Source organism: Trichomycterus rosablanca, chromosome 18, assembly GCF_030014385.1.
Source record: "Trichomycterus rosablanca isolate fTriRos1 chromosome 18, fTriRos1.hap1, whole genome shotgun sequence".
In the NCBI taxonomy this organism is placed as follows: domain Eukaryota; kingdom Metazoa; phylum Chordata; class Actinopteri; order Siluriformes; family Trichomycteridae; genus Trichomycterus; species Trichomycterus rosablanca.
Window position 1 is genome coordinate 5597764 of NC_086005.1, and position 17621 is coordinate 5615384.

A 17621-nucleotide genomic window follows, 5' to 3' on the forward strand; every position below is an offset into this window, starting at 1 on the left:
CGAGGTTTCGGTGGCCCGGCATCTGAAGTGTAAAGCATTATGGGAGGGTGCCGGAGCTTGCAGGCCAGTTTGCTGTGGTGTTGACTGGTGCACCGGCTGCTCTAACACCACACGCCTGTTTTTTTCTGGCCGTCTTCTATGAGGCTGTAAGCCAGAACTCCTTATATAGAGAAGGGAAGTTCTTTTCTCGGTGTTTTCCGTAAGCTCGTGTTACGAGTAGCTTCAATCGTTGTTACAGTAAACGGCGAGTGCAGCAGGCAGTTCTCTTTTGTCTTCCCATTTATTTAGGTCAGCAAAGTATCAGGAACTTTAGCTTTTATTAGATCCCAACAAATGGGCTTATTCTTTCAAAAAGACTTCCAAAAAGCACCGATACTCGAGCGGCTTTTATCATTATCTGCACAAAAGTATGTGGACACCCCTATTATTTCTTCTTTGCTATTTTGTTTATGCATTTTTTCCTTTTTCTCCCAGTTTAGCGTACTCAATTTGTCTTCCGCTGCTGGAGACTCCGAAGGGGGTCGTGTCTACGGAGGGTAATTTTGCCTGCCTTCGCAGTCCACCGACCCCGTCTTATTCACCCACATGTTCGGTGAATTTGCGCACGGAGAGCTACGCACTAGGGATGTAACTATACACTCGATGTGATGCGATGCGATTCACGATATGATTTTTTCCCCCGATGTTTTTTAAACTGAAATTGAAGACAAATTATTTCCTTTTATTATTTCTCTTCAAGAAAGAAAATAAAAATACTGTATTTGTGCTTATCTTTTATTTATCTTAATAATAAATGTCCTTTTATTTCTGAGGTAGGTACAAACTATGCAAAACAATTTTGAATTAAGCCCAATTTGGCTGAAAAACCCTTAATTTGGCAACCAGGCGTGTAGCGCCAGTGACGTCAACAAGGCTAGGTGAATAGTGCCAGCGCCCTCTGCTGTTTATAGTGAATATCAATTCATTTTACATGTCGGTTATTAACTGTGTTGTGGTGAATCGTTACATCCCTACTACGCACTGATCCCTGCGCTCCTCCACTTCCTGTACATTCGCCTGGGGCTACTAACCAAGGTCCTTACACAGCGTCAAAGACCCCACCCAGTTTTCAGTCTGGTCTTTTACCCACTCGGCAGACTTTGATGGCCAATTTTGTCTGGTGCAGGCATTGCCAATTATGCCCACTAGAGGGCGTCCAGCTGACCTGTAGCAGAGCCAAGGTTCGAACTCGTAAGTTCAGAATCCCAGTGCTGGTTTGCTAGCGAATTATCCCGCTGCGCCACCTGGGCACCTCCCTCTCATTTCCTCTGAGTTCTGTTTTTCAGCCACACCCATTGCTAATAGGTGTATAAAGTAAATTATACATAATCACAATTTAAAAGTAGCCCTTTCCTGTAACAGGAAGTGGCTTATAAACACTGGAAGGTTAGTAAAGACATAGTTTGACAGATTTGGTATGAAGAACTCCTTTTGGCTTGTCATATCAACTGCAATCCTGGCCTTTTCATGCAGTGCCTGGTCTTGCTCTCTCTTGACTGAATGGAAGCAAATTCCCACAGACATTCTATCAAATCTTGTGGAAAGTCTTCCCAGAAGAGGGGGAGGTTGTTTTGTCATGCATGTGGGAATTCATGTTCATGTCCATGGTTTTGGAATGCTTATGGTTAGGTGTCTGCATACTTTTGTACTTTGTCATATAGTGTGCACTCTATGTGCCACAGACAAGAATTTAAACAGACAAGAATTTAAACAGATTCCCAGTACTGAGAAAAGATACTGAGAAGTCTTTACACTAACCTGTAATGAAAGCTCAAAACACACCAAATCTAACCCAATACCAAAACCAGCTTCTTATATTTTTTATTTTATGCATTTTCCCCTTTTCTCCTAATCTAGTTGTATGCAATTGTATCTCTTCTACTGTTGCAGACCTAACCACTTCTTTTCACCTGCACGAGGCAGGTTCACATAATGATCAGTATCATGTAAGAAAATGCATTATTTACTGTCTCTGTGCCAGCCAGCAGAGACCATGATTGCAGCAGCCATGAGAAAACCCTTCAGCCCACCCTCCCTCAGACACAGCCAATCATGTCTCTGTATTCACCTGGGTGGCTGACAGTAGAGCTGAGATTCAAACTGACAGTTTAAGATCCTAGCAGGGTGGGCTATCGTATTAGCCCGCTGTTCCACCTGAACCTCGGACCAAGCTAGCTTTTTTTAACAGTAGAATTACCTGTGATACCAATTCTTAGTATTGGATCAGGGCCTCCCTACTGTTAAAACAAGGGACTGTTTTGTTTAAAAAATAAGTGGAACATCATATATGGACAAAAGTATTGGGACAGCCATTATAATTTTGGATTCAGCCACAACAGTTACTAACAGGTGTAAGAAATCTACTATATGTCAAAAAAATCAGTGCCCAGCCATACAAATGCTCTTTTGACTGAATGGGCACACATTCCCACAGGCACACTTCAAAGTCTGTTCTAGCTGAAGAGATCACATAGATGTATATTTGAATAGATCTGGTGTACACAAATGAAGCTTTTGTACCATCACTGTTGATCACACTCACATGATAATATGGAAATGACGTGTCACTGTGCTCTTGTTTTTTTCAGTATGAAATCCTCCTCTGTGTGCAAGACCATGACGACCCAGCGATCGACGTCTGTAAAAAGCTGCTGGGCAAATATCCCAACATTGATGCCAGGTTATTTATAGGTAAGCACTTAATGCTGAACGTGTGTTTTTGTGTGCAGGTGTGATCTAATGCATTTATATTATTTGAGCTGTAGTGCATACATGAGATAACGCTGCCCAGGGAAATTAAACGAAGCACACGGTATTCAGTGGCACTCTTGGGCACCCCTCCTCCTTACCCCCCATGGCCTTTTGCCAGCGTAATTAGTTAGTGCAGATGTCGTCCAGGGGAAAATAAGCATCGTTTTAAAAAATTTCCTCCGAGCCCAGTGAGCCTAAGTGTGTAGATACCCATCCCGACTGTGCGTCTGCGGATTACCTCAGAGACGGGATATTGATTCTCTCTCATTGGAAACATGCAGTGGCTCCGTACCTCCGCCCTCCAGGGTCCTGTTAGCCTCCTCTTACGTGCTGTCTCAATTCAACCATCGGTTTATGCACAGAGAGTGGCACTGGATAAAAAAACAGGCTGGCTTTATGTGTGGTTTCCTGAAAACCCAGTGGTCCTTGTTTGGTAGTGAATATAAAAACTCTGGTCACCTCATGTAAAGCTGGGCCTGCACCATTATGGCTGAAATAAAAACCAGGATTATGTTGCTTTATATTAAAATCGTGACTTAAAAATAAAAGATTCTACTTCCCCAAAGCTCTGAATATCAGTTCTTACCTGATACAGATTCTCTATGGCCAAAAAGTATGTGAACACTTTCAAAATGCATTTGTACCCCATAGCATTAATAGTCCCCTCACAGTTGCCCATGCATTTGGCACTAACACGAACCCAGTACTATTACATACGCTGACTTCTGAACTTTGCATTGCTGACAGTCGAGATGGTCCTTTTTGTCTTTTTGGCCTGGAGATCACAACATCCATCACTTTCAAAAACTATTTTGATATCGTAGTTGTCAGACTCTGGGTCTGTCCGAAAACCTACTGAGCTGCCTTGCTGCCTACTGCCTATCTAGGCAGCTGCCTCAGAAGAGAGGATTGTAATAAGACATTAAACTTATAGACAGCAATTACAACACCACCGTTTTAGCCTCATGCCATTTAAACCAATGGGCTGAGCCGGCACAACCCGCTAGCATGCCAGCTAACGTCTCCCTCTGTGTACCCAAAACGGGTAAATTGTCCCTGACGAGCCCGACTTTGCAAATAGATTCCACTTGTTCATCTTTATACAAATTAAAAATCATTGAGAATTTATTTACATTTCAAAAGAACTCTGAGGAAGCATCGGACGCTCCCTTGTCAGTTTAAAGCTTTGAAATAAGCCACCCTAGTAGGCAGCATTTTAGGGCATTTAAGAATTCGGACAGCTTCTTCTCGGAAGCATAGTATGACGTAAAATGCGTCTATGTAGAGAGATCACTAGGTTTTTGGACAGACCCATATTGCACACATTTTCTACACCAGTCAATAATCCAGTTTAAGCCTGGAGATTTTAATGATCACTATGTTACCACTGCTCTGGGTTTTCCAAAGTATCCCTAAGCCTGTGGGATCCTACTCATTCCAAAAGCAGTGCCATCTGAAGGATTGAAGGTTATGAACATGCAATATTGTCTTTATTGTTTTCAGCTTTGCCCTGTAGATTAATTTTTACCAAGTACCATGTTGCTTATCCTTGCTCGTAAAAAAGTCTTTCATTAATACTTTTTGCACAACCATTCTTAACATAACATCACCTGTCACCTGTTTACATGGGTGAAAATTAAAAACTAGTATTTTTTTTTATCATTCCACAAACTTCCCAGTCTTTCACTGCCTCTGTCACAGCCGTAAAAGTATCATATATTTACAACAATCTATAAAGTTGAGAAGGTAAAACATTAAACACTTCTTGTTCGTGCTGTTCCCAATAAATGACCTGTTAAAGAGAGTTTACAAATCACTTTTTATTGCATTTCACCCACAGGTTCAACTGAATTTATAGGAAAAACGTGCACAGCTCGTCTCCTTGGTTATCTGCAGAGCAACACCTCTAAGCAGCTTTAAAACTACAGTCGTCTGCTTATAATTCTAAATATAAATAGTTGTTATAGCTGTTCGTTATTTTAGCTTTTAATCAGATCAATAAACACGATTAATGTGCTGGCCTAAGAACGTGGGTTTGTATTGGACTATAATAATGACTTACAGCAGACAAGTGAAGTGCTCTTCCTGTCTTTGTTTAATCCCTCAGGTGGAAAGAAGGTTGGCATTAATCCCAAAATAAACAACCTCATGCCAGGCTACGAGGGTGCAAAGTATGATCTGGTGTGGATCTGTGACAGTGGTATTCGAGGTGAGTTCTCACCCATTTTATGTGTAAACAAGCTGTTCATGTTCAGCCACAGTAACTTTCCAGGCTCGGCGCTAATAAAGTCTCAGTGTTTCTGTTATTTAAGAGGTTCTGTGCATGCAATGACAATATGGCTTTTACTTTTAAAATAAAAACCTCCTAATGCTAAAAAGCTCATTAGTGACTGATCATTGAGTTTTTGTTTTTTTAACTGAACCTTTTCAGGCTAAGATACATTTAAAGAAGTGTACGGTTGAGCACATAGCTTATTTATTATACACTGTTTAGCCGCAACATTAAAACCACTGAAAAGTGAAGTGAAAATTAAAACCACTGACAAGTAAAGTGAAAAACATTGTTTATAACATAACAGTGGTACTTGTCACGCAGTGGGATATATAAGGCAGCAAATGAGTAGTCAGTTTTGAAATTGAAGCTTGTGTTAAGGGCAGGTGAAAGGATTTGTGTGATCTGGGATCTGAGTTGTGTGGTGTTCCCAGTATGCAGTGGTTAGTTTCTTCCCAAAAATCTTCTGACTTAAATACTGTTAAGGGCAGCGTGGTGGCTCGGTGGGTAGCACTGTTGCCTCACAGCAAGAAGGTCCTGGGTTTGATCCCCAGGTAGGGAGGTCCGGGCCCTTTCTGTGTGGAGTTTGCATGTTCTCCCCGTGTCTGTGTGGGTTTCTTCCGGGAGCTCTGGTTTCCTTCCACAGTCCAAAGACGTGCAAGTGAGGTGAACTGGAGAGACAAAATTGTCCGTGACCGTGTTTGATATTAAATCTTGTGTAACGAGTAACTACCTGTTCTGTCATGAATGTAACCAAAGTGTGTAAAACATGACATTAAAATCCTAATAAATAAATACTGTTAAGAAATTTGTAGGATTTTGAAAGTACTAGTCCATTAGAGTGACCATTCAAGACATTTTGTTTCCTATAATAATTTTAATTTACTGAATTATTTACAGATTTGTTTCTTTCTAATGAGGTTTTTAAACATGCAATATTCTTTGGCCACATTTATGAGGTATGAAGTCTAACTCTCTTGTGTGTAAATGTAATTTTCCTCTTATGGTGGTACTGTTTGGTTTTCTGCCAACAGCGCTGTGGAACATTTAGCCCCACTGTATTTAAACTTTTACTTTGTATGTGTATTTTATAGGAATTTGGAATCAAAATACATTCAGATAAATTTATTCAGAATTCAACTTTTATCACCATGTCTGAATTCTTTTTAATAATGAAAAAAATAAATGCATGAATTTACATTTAGAACCCGAGTCTTGGAAATACTGGAACAGCACAGTTGAGCTATATTGCTCGTCTGTATCTGCTGTAATTTTGTACCTTCCTGTTTGCACCACCAGCATTTTAAATGTCTCTCAGTGTAATTGGTGTAAGTGTACATGTACAAGCTCCCTCTTCCTGACTGTGTTTAATTTCCGACAGTGAGACCAGACACCCTGACTGATATGGCTAATCAGATGACTGAGAAGGTGGGACTGGTCCACGGCCTTCCCTACGTGGCAGACAGACAAGGCTTTGCTGCTACGCTCGAGCAGGTGACGAGCCTTTTCAGATCTGATCTTTGGAACCGTCTTGTGTGGAGTGTCGTGTTAAAGCCTGCTGAGATGTGCTGAGATGAATTTGAATATTTAAACTGATTTGACTGCTGGAAAAGGGCGTGCTAACTTCTGAACACGTAGAAGTCTGTGGCACATTTGGAATGTCAGTGAGGACTTTGGCAATAATTCAGAAATAAATTCTACCATTATATAATGAGTTCAGTACCTGTCTCGACACATTTCTGTGAAACAAAGCGGGAAGGAATGAGGAACAATTGTTGTTGCAGCAGACTCACAGTGCAGGACGTTCAGGTTTAGCTGAACTGTAGACGCTGGAATATTCCTGTAGTATAAATAAGGGCGTGTTACAATAAATGAATGTTCCTCACACATTGATATGCAGGTTTTATTGGCTTTATTACTTTATCATAATAATCTTTATACATCTCAACAAGGCTCCAATAACCGGGTGTGTCAGTGGGGTGACACATACAGAGCAAATCAGATAAATACATGTAAAGTGGAAACATCCAACCCCAAAGCAGAGGACAAGGTTCTCACTGGAGGGACTTTTTAAATCCTTATAGGACTGCTAAATCAATACGATATTTATTTCAGTCTGCCGTTGTTTATTTATTTATGAGGAATTTGCTGCTAGGACTGTCTCTCACTGTTGTTATTCGAAATCTTCAGTGTTGGGGTAATAGCTAGAAAGTACATCTATCTGTTAATAGCTAATTAAAGCTGTTGTCTGAACCTTAATAACCTATTTTGAGAGCGTTTAACAAATTACAATCAAATTACATGCGCAAGTCTTATTTATATACAGATGAGTAAATGTGTGAGGCAGGGGAATAATATATTTTCTATCAGAATACATAAACAAGCTTTGCAGTACTTGTGACCTTATAATTACTTATGTTTATCAAAGAATATTTATTTGACTTCCAACTCTCTCTGCAGAACAGAACAGACAATCCATGCTGGCTGTGTAGTCAAATCCACTCCTCCTACTACCTGTCTTTTCCAGCTTCATAAATGTATCATTTCTAAATTAAGTGCACAGATAAATGAAGTTCATTACACCGGATGACCTTTTGAGTCACAGTTTGGTCACTTCTAATTTGCAGGGAAATAAAAGCGAAATTTTTTTGTACAGTGGCTTTACAGTGGCACAATATGTTAATGATTACAGTATTGGTCTGTGCAGTCTTAATGTTAATAAAGTTGTTGATTTGAGTTTTATCCTCTCTGGAGTTTTCTGTGTGTAACACTGCAGGTGTTTCCCTGTGTGCAATCCTGCAGGTGTATTTCGGAACATCACACCCGCGCTCCTACATATCTGCTAATGTGACTGGGATTAAATGTGTGACCGGGATGTCGTGTCTGATGAGGAAGGATGTGCTGGACCAGGCAGGAGGACTCATTGCTTTTGCCCAGTATATCGCTGAAGATTACTTCATGGCTAAGGCCATTGCAGACAGGTACGTTTTTAATCAACCTGTCACAGTAAAAATTCAAGTGTGATTATCAGGGTGAATTTAATCCACAATAGTGCAGCAGGTAGCTTTGGCCACCAAGATTAATGCTCCTCTCCTGTAACTGTCTGTGTTAAATTTGATATGTTCTTCTTGTGCCTGTGTGGGTTTTATTTGGGTACTCAGGTTTTTAATATAGCTTTAAAATCAGTGCATTCGGTAGATTGGCTTATCTAATATAGAATGCTTTTATTTGTCATATATACTGTAGATATACAGTTGTGCAGTACAATGAAATTCTTTCTTCGCATATCCCAGCTTGTTTGGAAGCTGGGTCAGAGCACAGGGTCAGCCATTGTACGGCGCCCCAGGAACTGAGAGGGTAAAGGGCTTTGCTCAAGGGCCCAACAGTGGCTGCATGGCAGAGCTGGGATTCGAACTTGATAGCCCAAAGCTCTACCCACTAGGCTATCATTGTCCTGTGTAAATAAGTGACAGTGTGATGTTCTCTCTGAAATGGATTAAAATTGTGGCATTATATGATTCTCTTTGATTTATTATTTTATGTTTATGTTTTACCACTGCATTATCCTGGTCAGTATTGTGGTAGTTCTGGTTTTCTCAGAATCACTGGGAAAATGCAGTAACACACCATGGACAGGATGCCAATCCATCACAAGGCTTTGGCACCTCTGATAAAGCCTGTAATGTCTGTGTAAACACTCGACTGGCTGATAACACCACTGACATTCGATCCCAGATCTCAGAGTAGGTGGGGTAATGTAATAGACCACTGTGCCACCCTAGCGCATATTATTTTGTGTATTGTTGGAAACCATCATTATTCTTTTTTTGTAAGGTCAGTTTCAATAGATCTGGTAAATTACTGTGTTTCCCAACAAACCACCCTATTTTAATAATACAATAAATTATTCCAAATAACTCACCAAAACTCAGGAACCGCTGAACCCACATTGAAATAAATGTTGTATAGCTGCTCTAAGGCATCATGGGTAGTCTTTCAGGCTGTCAATTTAATGGCCTCCCACCCACACACTCAGTTTCTGTGGGGGAAAAAAACATAAAAGTTCTAAATAATTACCAAATAAAACCACAAGACCATAGAAATGAGTTCTTCCATCAGTGCTCACATTTATGTTTTTACTTCTTGGACTCATTTATTTCACATTACAGCTGAATCAGTAGTACTGCCTCAGCCCCAGGTCTTACTCTTGCAGTTCTGTATTATCTGAGGGTTTAGGGTTTTTATAGACTCTGTCATGTGTTTGATCAGGTAGGAAAATCTCTCTCTTCTTTCTCTTTTGTTTCACAGAGGATGGAAATTTTCCATGGCGACGCAGGTAGCCATGCAGAACTCTGGCTCTTATTCCATCGCTCAGTTCCAGTCACGCATGATCAGGTACTGCTTATTTTCTTGTCAATCTGCTTTTGGTTTTGTGCATCCACTGTCCTGTTAGTCACACTGATGATTCGGTACAGGAGTGATGATTTATGGCCCTGTCACATTTACTGTAGGGCTAAGCAATAAAATGTTATTTCTGTATTATATATCAGTTTAGGCAAAACACTGTTTATAGACATTATGTTTCTGCTTATAGTAGTTTTATGAGATTTTTCATATTAATCCTAATATATAAATAATAATAATAATAACCAATAATAATAATACAGAATGCCTGACCTAGTCTGTTTGATGGTTTGATGGTTTTCCAGTTCCAGAGAATAAATTGTGTGTTTTTATTACTACTTTAATGCAGTGTGTACCATACAAATATAAGTGTGTGTGTGTGTATATATATATATATATACTTACATACACAATTACTATGTAGATCCATTTGTTTATTGGAGTAGGTGATTAGATGTGTGGGATGCTGATAGGACAAGAAAAGCTCATTTTTAAGAAACAAATTGTTATATTTTACATTATAATACGTTTATACTGCTAATGTACTCTGAGGTTCTACAGTGTCATGCTAAAATTTGAACCTTGAACAATAAATAGTTGTAATAAATTAGGTGTTTGGTTTGACTGCAGTATGTACAGTGTTTGCATTGAAGTAGTGATAATACACTCACAATTTATTTCTATTATATTTGTTTATTTAGAACTGTGTAAATTAGGAGTCACCATCAAATTATTTTTATTATTGTTATTTTTATTAATATCATTGGTGTAAATATGAACAAACACCAATCATTAAATTATATAGAACAAGATCAGATCATTTAGCCAGTATTGCTCAGTGATTTATAACATGCTGTACATGTTCGCTTCGTTTGAAGTGTCCACTCTCATTAACGTGCTGTTTTGTGCCATGTGTGGACACCAGATGGGCTAAGCTGCGAATCAACATGCTACCAGCCACCATCATTGAGCCCATCTCCGAGTGTTTCATGGCGAGTCTCATCATCGGCTGGTCAGCGCACTACATCTTCCGCTGGGACATCATGGTGTTCTTCATGTGCCACTGCCTCGCCTGGTTCATCTTCGACTACATCCAGCTCAGAGGAGTCCAGGTACCACCACAACTAAATTCTGTTCTTTATTTCTCTGTTCCTACCCAATTCAGTCATGGCCAATTAGAGCTTATCTCTCTTTCATCGCTGCCTTTACCTTCACCTCTGATTGAAGAGGGCCAAGGCTATTAACCTTCAAGGGTGTTGAATGCTATCCAAAAGTCCTCGTACCTACAGTTATACTGGTTTTGCTTTTTATCACGGTCACATAGGTATCCTCCTCACCTACTGCTTTACTTTAACTTTTTCATTTGTTCATGTGCTTAACGTTGCCTTTTCTTCCCGTCCCTGCTCAGGGTGGCCCGCCATCTTTCTCAAAGCTGGACTACGCAGTGGCCTGGTTCATCCGGGAGTCCATGACTATCCAGATCTTCCTCTCGGCCCTCTGGGACCCCACCATCAGCTGGAGAACAGGTCGTTACCGGTTACGTTGTGGCGGCACCGCGGAGGAAATACTGGACGTATAGAAAGTCGCAGCTTGAACGGACACACTCGTGACGGAACAAAACAAAAAGTGTAGGCGAGGACTGAACATGCAGAAATATCTGCGACGGCTTTACTTTTGTTTTGTCTGTGTAGGTTTTAAATGAAGCTGTTCTTTTTTTAATCGTTAGATTTAGAACCTGTGGCATGTCAGCGAGCGAGTATTGAGTATTAATGTGGTGCTTTTAAGGGCCTTACTTTGTTCTTTTGGACCATGAGTTTCACATGAGCCAATTCTTATAGAGGAGCAGACATGGGGAGGCCCGTGACACAGCAAACATTTCCAGGAAGGAAATAGGAATCAGGACAAGATGCTTGAACAATGTTGAGTGGATTTTTTTTTTTTTTTTTTACCTAAACCGCGACCCATCAGAGTTTTACTTGAACCGCACTGCATGCTCACTTCCCGTTTAAACAGTGGTTTTGATTTTAAGCTTAATGGATGATAAAATCTTAAACTGCCGAAATACGTTCAGGGAGGCATTTTAACACAAATCCACCTAATGCAGTGTTGCGCTCCACTGACATCATTTGCCATGTTTGTTTTTTTTTTAGATGTGGGACTACTCACGTTTTAAAAAAAGAAAGCACTCAGGTCCAGAAAGTTCTCCACACAATTCCCCTTTACAGTATCTGACGTGCCGCATCAGCTTAATCAGTATTCCTACGTATAGAGATGTAGGTCACAGCTTAAAACCCCAATAGGGAACAGTGAAGCAACCACTCTCATTTTGACTTGTTTTAGGAATGCACCGATTCTAATTTATTATTTATTTATTGTGATTTTTTAATTAACCGCTATATCCTGGCAGGTCCTATTCCATCAGGAAACGCCAGGCACCTAGCTGGACAGGGTGCCAATCTGTAACAGGGCTTTGACCACACCTCCATCAGCAGTGGTGACGAGCGTAATAGACCACTGCACCACCCAAGGGCTCAATTCCAATTTATATTACATATGTATACACACACACAAAGAGATTCTGTTGTCCTCTTGGTTAAATCCTAGATTTTTTACTACTTAATAAATACTATGTTAAACTGCTATAAGACTGCACCACTCAACACACCTTAGCCATAACAAAAATATATGTATACACAGTATAACTTTATGTAGATCAGTGTGTGGTCAGACAAGCAAATAAAAGCAAATGACAACAAATATATCAAATATCATCTCATTTTAGTCAAACAGCAAGTTGAAGCTCTACCCACACCCATTTACACAACCTTATTTAGTAATCACTGCAGAGATGCACAGCTGGTTTTGAAGAGCTTTGGGAGTTTTTCTTCCAGCCAAAGGCTATGAAACCTGTTCTGATATGAGCCTAAACTTGTAGTTAATGTAAATAAATAACATCACATCAAGTCACCATAAAATATAGTTCATCAAAACTGATCCAAGTTTCAAGCAAAAATCAAGCGGTTCAGTCGGTGCATCCCTAACGATTCCACCGGTGTGTTGGATGAACGCTAGTGTAGAAGAGAACTTGAGTGTGCTTGTTGCTGAGATTCCTGATTGGGGTTCATTACAATCGTTACACTTTGTTATATCTGCGTTATATCTTTAGTCTGATCTGAAGTGAGTGCTGGAGAGGAAACAGAGGAGCTGCTTTTACTGCATCAACCCACTTAAACTAATCAGACCTGCTCAGCATCTGCGTACGAGCACAGACCCCGGCGTCCGAGCTGGTTGCTGGGGGAATGTAGTAAAGCAGCGGTGATTCTTGATTTGCTCTCTGTCTGAATAGGCTGCCCCCCCCCCCCCTCCCCCAAGGCTTTGCCCCTTTGACGTGCCAATGCATTAATGACACACATTCCTGCGCGGTGTGGTCAACACATGGAGGGCATTTCCTCCTGCACTGCTTTCTCCTACCTTAGAAACAAGGCAGTATTCCCTGAGATGTTTGATTTTTACCTCATGGAAGTCTCGTTTGCACAATGATCGGAAGGATTTATACGCACCAAATTATTAAAAAAACTTTAATCCTGTTGCATTTCAACTTCAAATTGATTAATGAGCCTTGGTGCCAGCGTGAATGGGTAGCCTTTATGCTCTGTTTTTGTTTTTTGACACATTTCAATTCAACATGTATAAATTATTAGCATCTTTAAGAAAAATTGCTTCCAGTGTTGTAAATTACCAAACCGCTCAGGGTTTCAGATTTACTGACAGTCTGACAGTCATCCGTAACGCTTTATTAATACTTGATCACAGCATTAGCTTTATCTGTAAAAAAAAAAAAAAAAAAAAAAAAAGACACAAAAAATTCCATCCACCCTTTCCTTAGCTTTTCTGCCCCCCGACCCCGCTAGATTTAGCACCATTGTGTGTATGTACTTGTATTGTATTTCTCTTTCTCTCCATGCCGATGCTGACAGTATTATCTCACAGATCTGTTAAATAGGGCAGTTTTGGTTTGACCTCTGTTATTAGAAACAAAAAAGGTTTTGTCTTGTATTTTAGATCTTTTTAATCCTTTAAACACAGGTTGGGACTGTTCTTCAGTAGTCATTTAGTCACCTGCTTTAATAAATCACATTTCCATCTAATACAAAGAACAAGAATTTAAACACATTTTCTTGTACTGAGTAAAAAGTCTTGCAATGCAAACCGAAAGGTAGTTTTAAATATTAAATATTAACTATAATATAAAATATATTTCAGAGCTTCCAGGCTAACAAATAAGCTCTTAAGCAGTTGTTACACCAGATTTCTGTCTCACTTCTCTTCCACTCTGATGGAGGAACAGTCAGGTGATTGGGATTAGTCGTATTAGTCTTGTGGGGCCGGCCTTCTAGATGAAGTGTTTGCAGAAGTTAGTGCTTGATTGCACTGATATCCATCCCACCCATGTCAGACTTCTTTTGGCTGAAAGAAATCTGTTCAAATGTAAACCTTAGTGACCGACTCTAGTAAATAGATGTTTCAGAAATAGGAATGACGTCTAATTCTGTTGTAATGCTTGTGTGTACTGTTTGCATTTGATCTTATGGGGTCAAACCACTCCGCCTAACAACAAAGCAAATTCTACTGTTCATATTTCCCTGATTTTAGCAGCCAAATCTTTCAGCATGTGTTTAATCAGACTGTTTGGTCGTAGTAGGTGAACAGCAGAGCTGCATTATTGAGCACTGTTATTCCTCCTGTACTGAGATCTCATCTCGCTGCAGTGTATTAAGCTTTGACTTACTGGCCATGTTTACTCCATAGCTTGTGATTCTTGCACATCACACTGAACTCAAATGCTACCTGGTTTATGAAGCACACACTTAAGCTTTTCTGGCTGTGTCCCAAATGGCTTTTTAAATGTTAAATAGTGTCTAACCACACAATTTGTGGTGCACTAGTCTCACATACTGTGTAGTACACAGGGGTGAGGTTCAACTCTTCTGTTTGTTTCGACCCCACCTGCTTCTAGTAAAATTTGGTTACCTCCCACCTAAATTTCTAATCTCATTAGAGATGATGCCTGGCCCCTCAACAGTAATGTGATGTTAAAAAGGCTTGAATTATGAGCATGATGAGGCTTCCTACAAGAAAATGTGTTTATTACATAATCACTGTCTTTAGACTTCCTGTACAAAGTGAGTTCCAGTTCCTCCAGTTCCTTAGTCTTTTATTAACAATAACTATTAGGTGAATTTATTTGCTGAAAACAAGACAAACTAGGGAGAAACTGAGGCCGGGTATCAGGTATCAAGTTTGAAAGGTTGCTTGTAGCTCATTTAGCAATAAGTCCTGCTCTGATGCAATGTTGTTGGCTACATCAGTCATAGTGTAAATCTGTATAAAAGATTTTATTGAACATTTCAACTTCATTAATCCGACATTTACAAGCAATGGAATGCAGTTCCACCCCATGATGTATAACTCAATGTATCATTGCATGTAAATGTGTTAGCTGTTTATACAGACCATGTCTCAGTAGATGCGGTCATACTATAAATAATTTCGAGGATGCATATTTACCGCCACAAACTATTGAAAAACGTGCTGTTCTTTACCTTCTCTAAGACAAAGAGACATTCAAAATTCCTTCTCAGTGGCAGTAAGTCTACAACACTAAATGCTTTGTTTATAATTCAACGTATGTATGAGCTCTGTGTATGCAATGTATGCAGTGTGTGTGTGTGAACTGTTGTGTGTGTTTACAGCCTTTTCCCAATTGCTGTTGATTGTACAGTTGTGTACGGTGGGGAACTGGACTGGTGTGTGTGTGTGTGTGGCTGGTGGCTTGTCCTACATTACAAACGCTAGAATTATCTAGAACTTCAAAACCCTTGTAAGTAAAGTAAGAGTGTGTGCACACTCTGTGTACTACATGGCCACATGATCTTTTAGTGGTGTGTGTGTGTGTGTGTACGTGTACAAAAGAGATTGCACGTGCAAGTTGTTCATGTATCCTAAAAACACCCTGCATCTTCCTGCAGTGCTGCACTGTTTATTATGACCAACAGCTCATCACTAAACTAAAGTTAAACATCAGTCTGTTAAAAGCCCGCAGCAATGAGAGTCACCAAACACGTCCCGTCAGGCGACATCTCACAGTCCTGACATACTTTACTCTACAGATACCATAAAGCCTTATCTATCAGCCTTCAAACTGTACGATCCCAGTACAGCCTGACCTCCAAATTATTATTTTCCTCATACCAGCATCTTCTTAATGTACTAATACTGTACTAGTGCACTGTAAAATACCTTAATCTAAAGTGGAACCAAAATACAGAACTAAATGATGAATGATGCAGTCAGAACTAAAGTGCAGTCAACTTCTGTTTAGATACCTGGCCGGCCGATAGCCAAGTTTCGATCTCAGCTGTGGTAGGCTGGCGTAACAGACCACTGTGCCACCTCAGCACCCTAGAAAACAATGAAAAGTAGTTAGAATCAAATATTCGAAGTGATTAAGTGAACGGTAACATAAGAGCTTCATGTCCGTGGTTAGACCAATAACATAATGGTGCCATTGTGGATTTTGCATGCGTGTTCATATATTTATATCTTTAAAAAAAAACTTTTGATATACAATTTCAAACTTTCTTAATCTAACAGATTTAATGTGGAATTTAAACTGGGACTTGAACAAAAATTCTGAATTTTACACAAATAATAATTATAACATTGACTGCACACACACACTTCTGTATGGTCACATGACTAAAGCTTTTTTTTTTTTTCCCAATCGTCCTAAAGCCACCAGTCTCACGTGAATGGGAATGAAAAGGTCCAGTTATGATCCACCGTTCTATTTTATGTGCTTTATGCTGAAAATATTTTTGTTTTAAATACTGTACAGACTATTTATAATGTTTGGTAATTCTTAATGAGGCTTAATTTATTTTCGAGTTGGATATATGGTCTTGTTTTAGATGATTTTTGTTCCTTTTTTGGTCTGCTATGTAAAACTGTGGCTGAAAGATACTTCTCATTTTGAACTGTGTACAGAGATGAACTTCTGATGCTCAGCAGGGAACTGTAATCACACAGAAATTAAAGCTTTGTTATATCAACCATGAACCACATTTTGCATTCGCTGTCGTGTGTTATTGTTTATGTCTGTTGTGTTGGATCTGATATGATCCGTGCTGAAGTTTCTAGAGCTCTGAAGCTCTATTGTTTTCTCTCATTCTGGTTTGTGGGGTTTGACCAGCCGTGATTTGAACAGGAGGATCTTCTTACACTGCTCGCTCAGGTAACCTCATTTTATTACAACTCTTCCAGTAGATTTGAATCAGTGTATTAACATACATGTGCACCTGCCAGGATGATTTACATGCAGTGAAAATTCAGTGCAAAACAAAAAGATTAAAAGATTGACTCTGCTTGAGTCTCTTTATTAACTAGGTTTTACCTCATTATGTGTCTTATTTACATTGTCTGCATTTAGCAGACTTTTATCCAAAGCGACTTAAAGTACTGTGCCGGGAGATTGTCTTAGCAATTGAAGGTTAAGGGCCTTACTCAAGAGCCCAACAGTGTCAACCTGGCAGTGGTGGGGCTTAAACCAGCGACCTTTGTATTACTAGTGCAGTACCTTACCTGCTGGGCTACAACTGCGTCTCTATGAAGGTATAAATCCAGACTTTGACTCAACCACTCCAATGTTAATGGTCAGTTTAAGCCGTTTAGGTGTGACCCTGCTGTTGTGTTATGGATCATTGTTTTGCTGCAAAATTACATTTACACTCCAGCTTATGCACAAATGGCTTTGGATTCTCCTACATTCATTGTTTTTTCCATTAACCAAGTCATCCAGTGCACCCCACACCATCACTGCCTTTTCTGTCTGTCAGCATAATGATGTTACTATTAAATACTATAGTTTTTGTTGGCATAATAAGACCCCTGTTGTCCAAATCATTCGAGAGATTTGATTGGTCTGAACACTTGGTGCCAGTTTCATCCTGTGTTACCTTTCCACAACGTCCATTCTTGCACAACGTTTAGATGGCTGCCTGTTTTGTATGTCGTTCTGGATATGTTGTCACCAAACATTTGGAAACATTTTAGCAGGCTGGTCAATCTGTAGTTTTGACATTCACTGTGGTTCGAT

General features: G+C 39.7%; 1 protein-coding gene across 1 annotated transcript in view; it reads left to right on the plus strand.

Moving 5' to 3' along the window:
- The window catches only part of ugcg (UDP-glucose ceramide glucosyltransferase), a 43629-nt gene extending 27039 nt beyond the window's left edge, over window positions 1-16590 (plus strand). The window contains exons 3-9 of the mRNA XM_063014038.1: window positions 2628-2730; window positions 4898-4999; window positions 6444-6556; window positions 7865-8043; window positions 9371-9457; window positions 10392-10578; window positions 10875-16590. Of these exons, the coding sequence (XP_062870108.1) occupies window positions 2628-2730; window positions 4898-4999; window positions 6444-6556; window positions 7865-8043; window positions 9371-9457; window positions 10392-10578; window positions 10875-11045 (942 nt within the window). The 3' untranslated portion in view covers window positions 11046-16590. The remainder of the gene's footprint in view (window positions 1-2627; window positions 2731-4897; window positions 5000-6443; window positions 6557-7864; window positions 8044-9370; window positions 9458-10391; window positions 10579-10874) is intronic.
- Window positions 16591-17621: the final 1031 nt, after the last annotated feature.